A 10,481-nucleotide genomic window follows, 5' to 3' on the forward strand; every position below is an offset into this window, starting at 1 on the left:
TTCACATCTACATGCCAGCCACAAAACAAATGCTTCAAGTGACATAGTTGCAACTAAAACTTTATGAGTAGAGATGAGCGAGTATACTCGCTAAGGCACATTACTCGAGCGAGTAGTGCCTTAGCCGAGTACCTCCCCGCTCATCTCTAAAGATTCGGGGGCCGGCGGGGGGCGGGGAGTGGCGGGGGAGAGCAGGGAGGAACAGAGGGGAGATCTCTCTCTCCCTCCCCCCCCCCCCCCGCTTCCCGCCGCAACTCACCTGTCAGCCGCGCCGGCCCCCGAATCTTTAGAGACGAGCGGGGAGATACTCGGCTAAGGCACTACTCGCTCGAGTAATGTGCCTTAGCGAGTATACTCGCTCATCTCTATTTATGACCTGTTCCAACATTATTTAGATTTCAGTAATATGGTTTACATAAGAAATTGTCAGCAGTTTAGCTACATTTGCCCATGCATTCCAGCAACTCTATCCGTAAAGCTATGCGGACATGCCAACCTAATGGGATGATTCTTAAGTAACGGGACATAATTGGTGGTCGCAGGAAACTCTGTACTGTAGATGTTCGATCCGAATTTCCATAGAAAACCTAGGAAGAAAGAGAATTATACTCTATATATTGTTGCTATGTTTATGCATGGAAAGTTCACAGCAATCTTAAAAAGAACATAACAATATTAAAATCAATAGCTATTTAAGGTCTGTCTTGGGAAAGTTACTTTTTAAATAAGTGGCATGAATGGTGAGCATTTAGTTCTTCCTCTATTCTTAATGAGGAGATGCCATCTGCTTCCAACCATGCATTGAATTGGTTAAATGGGCAGCACAACATGGGCATGGATCAGAAGTGCAGCAAGCTCTCTTGGCACTGCTTACTGGGTGATACTGGGTTGTCTTTACTTCTACAGTTATGAAGCATCACACTAGTCCATAACCTGTTTTCTACTTACAGTAGTGCGTACTTACCCGATTGTTTCCAGTTTGATCTTTGTAGTAAACCCAATTCAAGCTTTCATCAATTTTGTACTGGACACTGTATTTCGTCATCCATTCATCTGTATCACATCTTCCTTGTGTCATGATGCCTGAAATAACTTTTAATTCTTTTAGATCAATCTGAAGCCATTGCCCATTATCTTGGAATTTGGATAACCATGCACACCTTCATATAGAGAAAGAGAAGAGAGCATTGCACTATTTGTTGCATATGCTGAATGTATATTTTCCTTTGTATTTCCCTATTTAAGGCATACATGCTTTCTCTTATAGGTTGTTCACTGATTGCCCATCGAGTAAGGTCATGTGACCCCCATGGCAGTTTTACCATAGTGTTGCTACTGCAGTAAATTACACTGCATTGTTAGTCAAATTCTCAATTATGAGAATTATCATATCTGCACAGTTTCTTGGCATCTGGATGTCATCAAAGAATGTTTGATGACATCTTGATGCCAAGAAACTGTGTTTCATTGGCAGAAAGCAGAAAAAATGGCAAGATAATTAAAACACAAAGTATGTTAGAAAGTTATACAACTTTTTCATACAGTGTAATAATTAAGCTCTCTCTATTTATAACACAAGAAAACCCTTAAAGGGGTTGTCTGAGTTGTTATTTCATCATACATTTGTACCCCAGCCCCAAACTATGCTTCATTAATATACTGAACGTAGTGCTGGAGCTCCGGTTCGGGGTTGCCAGCGCCATGAGTTCTGACAGAGGATGTCACCAGGTCTTCTGGCTTGGTGATATCCAGTAAACCTGTCATGTGGACTTCTAATGTAGAAGCCCGGCCAATTTACGGATGTCACACATGACATCCCTGTCGGGCCTCCTATTGGCAGCAGCGGGCATGTGGGTAAACAACCACATAACCGCTGCAAACAAAGAGTAAATCAAGTGCTGTTGGACCAGAGTGGCCATGGGGTTAGCAGGGTGGTAACGGAGAGGTTTTTTTTCCCGCCCATGACGGAACAGAAAAATGGGCTTATTCACAAGGCACTTTTTCTGTGCTACCACAGTCCAATTTTTAAGCCCATCATATTCACAAGCAAATAGAACACATTGATTTCAATGGTTCTGTTCAAGAGTATTTTTTTACTCAAACGGACAGTCGACTAAAAAATAAAATGCAGCATGTTCTATATCTGAGGGCTTCTTCACATTGGCATGATTTGGTTCCGTTATGCGGATGTGATAATCACGGCCACATAATGGAACAAAACCATTGATTTCAATGGTTTTGTTTTCATTAGCGGTATTCTTGCCAGTTAAGGGCGCCTACCCACTTGTGTTGCCGATTTTCGCGCGTGAAAAACGCGGCGTTTTTGCGTGGTTTTTGCGCGTTTTCCGTGGCGTTTTTTGCGCGTTTTTCGCTGCGTTTTTTGCAGCCCTCCATTGACAATCATGGGTGCATTAAGAGAAAAATAAGGAGACATATGCAACTGACAGTTCCTATGTGAAAAAACCCCACGAAACGGAAAAAAAAAAACCAGATGGACAAGAACACATTCTATACTAATTGCTCTTGAGAAAAAACGCAAAACATCACAGGAAAAAAAATCGCAAGTGGGTAGGCACCCTAATAGTAAAGGCGAGAAAAGATAGGACTTGCCCTGTCTTTCTATTTTCTTAATACTATGCACAGAAAAAATAGGGCAGGACCTAGCTTCCCACTGTTGTTTTCAAACTTGTGTGCCATACGTGGAGTTTGAGTTGTCCAATGAAAAAATATCCCTGGTTCATGCGGCGAGGGTAGTTGCGCATACACCCGTGTGTTTCTGCCATAAGAAGAAGCACAGAGCCAGGAAGTAAAGACTGTAAACTGTATCACAGCACATTATTTGTCCATCTGTTTCAGGCTAAAATAATAGCACCAGAAAGGTAAAATTACACAACTTTTGGGCAGAGAGTGTCTCAGTGCAAATGCTTTGAGGGTAAGGACATAAATAACATAATTAGGGCCACTTCCAGAAAAAAAAACAGATAACACTCGCACATGAACAAGCAAACACACGTGAAAAACGCATGAGAATCGCCCACAAAATTGGTCCATTTTTCACGAATGGCAGTTGTAGTAAAAAACGAAGCCTAAAAACATGGGCGCATGCGCAAATAAGCTCACAAAGTGTATTTTTTGAATATTCAAGCTCCAAGCTATAGCGTGCGAGTTTGAAAGAAAAAGCAGGGAGATGGGTCCTGCCATATCTTTACTCGAACATAACTAAGTACAAGAAAGATAGGGCAAGTCCTATCTTTTCTCGTGTGTAGTAATATCGTGCAAGAATCCTGCTAGTCAAAACAAAACCATTGAAATCTATGGGATTTTCATGCCTGCAAAACAGGACAAAATAATGGCCATCTTTAGTGACCCTCAAACTCGGACATTAAAATCGTCCCTGTAAATAAGCCCTAATGGTGATGTGAACCAGCTCTAATGTAACTGCAGTAACACTGAAGTCCCGTGAGCGTGTAAGGCTGGTTTCATATCTGCGTCAGAATCTCCAGGCGAAGGTTCCGTCACAGATCTGGCTCAAAGTCCTGCCCTTTTCTTCCGTCCAAAAGCCGGGCAGCTGGGCAGAAAGTGGACAGACCCCATTATAATCAATGGACTCCATCTGGTGATGTTCAGCTCCTTCCATTTTGTATGTAATATTATTGAAGTTTACTACAATGTTAATATTTTTGACTAATGTCTCCCTTTTTATTTGCAGCAGAAAAACTAACAATTACACCAAATCCAACATTCAAAATCATGTTCTTTTTCCCCATTACAAATATTGTAGAATCCAATCCTCTTCAATGTACTTGAAATGCATCCTGTCGCACATCCCCCACCGTCAAGGGACCATTTTCCTGTGTGTCTAAATGATTCTATATTTGTCAAACTTCACAGTGTGCTCATCAATAGACTTGCTTACCCAAATCCTTGGCCATTAAGCCGTGCCTTGTTTGGAGTCCAGGATGAATACCAGCCTGTGTATTGATCCTGATTGGAGCAAGTGATTTGTTCTGATGTGATTGCTCCTGATTCAAATCCCACAGGCTTATGATAAGGGCATTCTGAAGAACAGAAACATCAAGACTATGTGTATGTGGGAGACAAAAGTGGAAATAAATATATTTGGCCAGTTATATCGTACACGGCAACTGCAAAGCAAAAAAGAATGTTTAAGGTTGTGTCATCAAAGATAACCTCTTTCAAAATGTGACTGCTTGGGTGATCAACCTATCTCTCGAAGTCCTGTTGCTAGAACCCGTCTAACGGCTGATTTTGCCAGGAAGACAGTCAGGCATTTCCTCTATAGCATCCAGATCAGAGGAATGGTTACCCAAGGGTAGTTTGAGTCCACTGGAACAGAAGACACTCATGCCGAGCAGTTCCTTGTTCTGGCCCATGATAGTGGAATACACAAATATCCTTCTTTACAGAACTCTTGTCCTTATTTCCAATAGACACAGGTACACAGGTCATTACAGTTAGAGCTCTCCCTTGTAAAGAGTCATGCACCTGCGTGAGAAGTACTAATGGTGCTTTTAGACAAGCCAATTATCGGTTGAACGAGCAAGTGATGTCATCAGTAGCTCGTTCGGTTGTGCAGCCTGTTTAGACTAACGGATTCATCGTTGGCTTGTTCAAAAAAGAAATCATTCAGAATCGTTCAGTCTTTCACATATAAGTGAATGAGAAGGACTCAACGAGCGCTGGTTAAACCGAATGATAAGTCGGCAAGTCAACAATGATTTTTATGACTGCATAAAATGAACAACGAATGAAAAGTGAACGATTACCTTTATCATTTGGCCGTTGGGTCACATGTAGACTGGACGATTATCATTCACTTTCACTCATTTGAACGATAATTGTTCCATCTAAAAGCACCTTAAGGCTGCATTCCTACGAACGTATATCGGCTCGGTTTTCACGCCGAGCCGATATACGTTGTCCTCATCTGCCAGGGAGAGGTGGAACAGGGAGAGGTGTAACAGGGGCGGGGCTAATTCTCGGAACGTAGCTCCGCCCCCATCCCGCCTCCTTTCATTGCAAATAGTGCAGAGGGGCGGAGAGGAGGCAGAGAGGGGGCGGGAGCTCAGTTCCTGCTCCTTGCTCTTCCATCCTCCACCCCTGCACATGAGGACGACGTATATCGGCTCGGCGTGAAAACCGAGCCGATATACATTCGTGGCAATGCAGCCTAAATCAGGATAGTTTTTAAGCTTGTAGATGTAGCTCCTAAAGATGCAATTGGCTAACAGCAATTAATGAAATTAATGTGCTTCATTTACATGAAACAATAAAGTTCCTTTAATTGTAAAATAAAACAGATTGAGGAAAGTGACACGCTGGTTTACGCATGATATTAATTGTAGTGAAAGCAAACTCTGAGGTCAAGAATGATTGACTATCTATTGACGACCCATCACAAAGCTTTCAGCTAATGAACGTTTGGCACACTTCAGTTAGTCATTACCTGGCATACACTCCAATGTAGTTGCTCTTGTAAATAATGATGATCCACTTCCTCCCTGGCAGTCACATTTGCATGCTTTCGTAAGCCACTGCAGACAACAAATTTAGGTAAAATGTAAAGTATTGCTATGTACCATGATTTTAGATGCACTACTTATTACTACTATGTTTAGGAGAAACTATAAAAATGCCCTCTATTCATTTATTAGAAAACATTATTTGTAGAAATTCTCTACTCCTTGTAGACAGTGATTGTTCTATTGTTCACACTGCTTCAACAAATGGTACTCAATTAACCTTTGTTAACATTCGGTACAGTTAAATAGATAATGTTGGCATTCTGTCAATGACTTATTTTTAATATCACAACTTTTGTAGCAGTGCGAATTAGGCCTTATTCACACCACCTGTTTAGCGGTGTCTAAAAATTGCCCCAAAATCGAGACCATGTGAAGCATTGGAATCCAATGTATTCATTCACATAACCGATTTTTTGGCACATAAAAAAGAATCGCATCGGGCAAAATAGCACATCGGTCGCCGATATTATATGCCGCTTAAAAAGATATGTATGTCTAGATGTATGAAGATGAACGATTGTAGTAGCAATTAGCCATCGCTATGCTGTATATTATCTGATCAATGACTGACATTGTTAGGGCTCTTTCACACTAGCGCATATCGGCTGCCATTTTCACGACCAACCAATATACGCTATGATCTAATGCATTGGCCGTATTCCCACAGTATAAAAGTGCCCGGCTGGGCCAATATTGGGGTGCATTAAAAGAGGTATAGGGGCGAAGGACGAGTACATTATTCTTCTACTATATAAGGCACTTGTCAGGCCCCACATGGAATACTGCGCACAGTTCTGGACACCGGCGCTCAGGAAGGATGTTGCAGTGCTTGAGGGGGTTCAAAAAAGGGCAACTAAATTAGTAAATGGAATGAGAGGACTGGAATACCCAGAGAGGCTATCAAAATTAGGACTTCACCCTGGAAAAAAGACGGCTAAGGGGCGATCAAATAATGTATATAATATATTAGGGGACATTACAAGGATCTCTCCCATGATCTGTTGATACTAATGACTGCATCGGTAACAAGAGGGCATCCGCTACGTCTAGAAGAAAGCAGGTTTCATCACCAACACAGAAGGGGGTTCTTTACTGTAACAGCAGTGAGACTGTGGAACTCTCTGCCTGAGGACGTGGTGATGGCAAAATCCATTGAGAAGTTTAAGAGGGGACTAGACGTCTTTCTCAAGTGGAAGGATATTACAGGATATAGACATTAGGTGCCCCGTGGGTTTGTAGTTCAGGGTCTTATATTTAGGTAGGAACTATCAAAGGTTGATCCGGAGATTATTCTGATTGCCATTACGGAGTCGGGAAGGATTTTTCCCCCAATGAGATAATTGGCTTCTGCCTTTTGAGGTTTTTGCCTTCCTCTGGATCAACTAGGTGTTGAAACAGGCTCAACTAGATGGAATTGTCTTCATTTAGCCTAACATACTATGTTACTATGTAATATAGCACCGGGCGCTTTCACACCGGGGTGAAAATATAGTCCTGGAACTATCTTTCCGGCCAGAATACGTCGGCCGCTGCATGGGCTCCTATGGGAGCCAATGACAGCGGCTGGAGAGAGGAGGTGGGAAAGAGTTTAGCAGCGTGACTGCTAAACTCCCTCCCTCTTCTTCTCTCCTCCTCTCTCCTCCCCTCCGGCTGTTTGCAATGTGAGGGGGCGGGGGGGGTGGATCTAGGCTCCTCCCTCTCCCATTGCTGGCTGCAGACAAGGGGCAGAGAGGGGGCGGGTGCTTAGCTCACCACTGCCCACTCCCATTGCAAACAGCCGGAGGGAAGGAGAGAGGAGGTGAGCTAGCAAGGGTGAGAGAATGACACTGCGGTCTCGGCTATATGCGCCGGGGCCCATGCTGTCTGAACGGGCACATAAACATTAGATTTGTGCGCCCATTCACGAGTTTTTACAGCGCCAGTGGGCGCACGTAAAAATGCCTGCAGTCATGTGAAAGAGGAATAGCACAAGAAAATAGCGTGTTTTTTTCTGCAGGGGTCTATGGGACTTGTAATGTTAAAATCGCGATCACGCAAAATCGCTATTTACCGCGATATCGCGATTTTAGCTTTACATGTCCCATAGCCCAAAGAGCCCTGCAGGAAAAAAAACCGCTGCGAATTTCGCAGTAAAAAAAACGCTAGTGGGTAGTCACGTATGCATGTTTCATACTTATCTTTCATCTTTTTAACACCTTCTTAAGACATTATGAATATGTGTTTTTAGGGTTATTGTAGGAAGAGGGACAGAAATGAAAAAGTTGTCATAGAAGCTCTTACCTCATTGGAAACCAAGGCTGTGGAAACAAAATATGAAAATAAGTAATTATATACACAATTATTACATTAAAACACATGTATTATAACATAATATATATATATAGATTTGTAACATTGTACTTATTTAGACCCACATCTATGGTAATCATAATCAAAAAGTATAATACTTAAAACTATGGATAAACAGGCGGCTAACAGCAATATGTACAATATCCATGGCATCTCAGATAGAAGATTCCCCGGAGGCGGTGAGTCTTTATGATCGGATTCAGGGGTGAGTGAATAAAGTGCAAACAAAAGCCATTACTTGTGTGGTGCTCATAGCTCCTGTGCATAGCGATGTCAAACATGTGTACATCGTCTAACATATGACGCCAATATAACCCTACATCTTCATACAGGACTATATTCGCGTTCTATGTCCCCCATTTTAGTTTGATACAAATGGTATCTCCAGCCGTTTTATAGACAAGGAAAATATATTTCCCCTCATCGTCACAGTACAGGGTTGTTCTCTCGGTTCAGTCCAGTTGATACAAGAGTGAGTAGTGTAGTAATATAGAGCACATAAAATAGGGAAGACTACACCATTAGACCATTAATCTAAGTGAGACAGACAAGAAGGAGTTAATAGTTAATTTCAGTAAAATCTGTGTCTATATTGTGTAACCACTTTCCTCTCTCCTCAAAAATGGGAGCAGAGGGAGAATTTTTACAGCACAGCACTGTCACGATTTTTCCTGTGAAGGCCATGATTGGTTGTTATAGTGATCATGTGATTGAGCCAATAAGGTCCTGGAGATATCATTAGGCCAGGGGCTGTTAATCTGGCTTTACATGGAGCGATTATCACCAGAATTATCGCTGGAAGCAATTAATTCAAGTAATAGTTATCCTATGTGCAAGCAACCGCCAATAAATCGATCATTTGTCGGAGCCACTTAGCTTTTTAGCTCACCTTAAAATCAAGCATTTGTTGGGCCGTGTAAAAAGAAGTTGCTCAATTTTTGAGTGACTACCTGTTTACTGTGAATGGAGGCGGATGGCCCAGAATGATGCCCGTCCCACTCCTCCTCTATTTACAGAATGACTATCGGTCCTGTGTAAAAGCATAGGAGCGATAGTCGCTGAGACGGCTGTCAGATGCTAATGCGCCTGATAGTAGTCCCCTGTAAAGGGACATTCAGTGAGATGGGGTCTTGTGTGTTGGGCTGCTGTAGAGGGAAGTGGGGGGCGTGGGGGCAATCAACAGCGGAATGTTGGAGATAACTATACATCTGCACAAAGTCCGGTAAATGTGGATGCATATAAAGTGGGTGGTCCTGAAGTAATTAAAATTCTCAGCAATAACATAAAACCTTATAATATAAACTATATATTATACCTGAGCCTAAAAGATACTCACCCAACTACACTGCAACCCAATTATCTGTGGATAGGAGTGAATCTAGCCTGCCTGCTGCCTAAGACAAACTACAGAAAGGTACCCCTGCTTCATCCAGGGGTGTGTCTGCCATGAGGTGAATTGAGCCACTCACCTCAGGTAGTGCTATCTTGAGGGAAGAAGGGGTGCCATCTTGAGGGAAGTGTTAGTGTGAACTGTTTGTAAGCAACCAACCAGAACTAGCCACATGTACAGAGTGCTTAGTGCTATATATGGGTAACAATGGCAGCCTGGGGCCTATTTCATGTATTTCAGTCCAAAATAAAAGTATAATATACTGCAATAGAGAAATATTGCAGTATATTGTACAAGCAATCAGGAGATTGCAAGTTCAAGTCCCCTACGAGAGCTAAAATAAAGATACAATTAATAAAGTTATTTAAGTATTAAAAAATATTAAAAAGTGACTGGAGCAGTAGGACATTTAAAAGATAAGACATTTTTTGTTTTGTTTTACACAATTATCTGCCCTCTGGTCATTTCTTTTAATCTTTGAAAACTTCTTTAAAAGATAGGCATTCACTTCAAAGAGATCTATTTTCACATGAAAATAGTTATGGAACAACTGTTGATTTTACTCTTAGACATGCTATGATTAAAGTCATTGTCCATTTTCGATAAAAACATTTTCACAAACCCTATTTTGGAAATTTGAATAATGAATAGGACTCTTCTGGTCAGGGTCCTCATCTCTTGCCCCAAGTGCAGAGCAGTCACAAGGTAGGTTCTATGCTCTGTAGAATCTGACCTGTATTACAGACAGCCAGTTCATCTTACTGGGAACTATGTAATATTCAGCTTTTTAAGTATCAGAAAAAAATATTTAAGTATTAAAAGTTCAACGCTGAGCATTTTCCGAGTATATGCATAAAAAGGCAAAAAATAAACAACATCATTGGTATCCAAACTATTAAAATATTGCATTATCTATCCTGCACAGTAAATGGTACCACATTTACCGTAAATGCCAGAATTTGGCCCCCCAAATAATGAATAAAAAGTGATCAAATATTTGTATGTATCCACAAATAGTACCTACAGCAACTACAGCTCACTCTGCAAAAAAACAAGCCCTCATGCAGAGCCATCAGTGGAACAATCAAAAATAGTTATGGGTCCTAGAATATGGAGGCAAAAAGCAATTTTGTAAGTAAATGTTTTTTTTTGCTTTTTGAAGCACTAAAATTAGTACCCCCCATATTCATACTGAC

General features: G+C 41.5%; 1 protein-coding gene across 1 annotated transcript; it reads right to left on the bottom strand.

Moving 5' to 3' along the window:
* Positions 1-434: 434 nt before the first annotated feature.
* On the bottom strand, positions 435-9,882 carry RS1 (retinoschisin 1). The gene is made up of 6 exons (XM_066601565.1): positions 9,849-9,882; positions 7,827-7,843; positions 5,468-5,555; positions 3,917-4,058; positions 965-1,160; positions 435-587 (listed from the first exon to the last, which is right to left on the bottom strand). The coding sequence occupies exons 1-6, from the start codon at positions 9,880-9,882 to the stop codon at positions 435-437; spliced, it is 630 nt and encodes a 209-aa protein (XP_066457662.1).
* Between the last annotated feature and the right edge of the window lie 599 nt (positions 9,883-10,481).

Source organism: Eleutherodactylus coqui, chromosome 4 (genome assembly GCF_035609145.1).
Source record: "Eleutherodactylus coqui strain aEleCoq1 chromosome 4, aEleCoq1.hap1, whole genome shotgun sequence".
Lineage (NCBI taxonomy): Eukaryota > Metazoa > Chordata > Amphibia > Anura > Eleutherodactylidae > Eleutherodactylus > Eleutherodactylus coqui.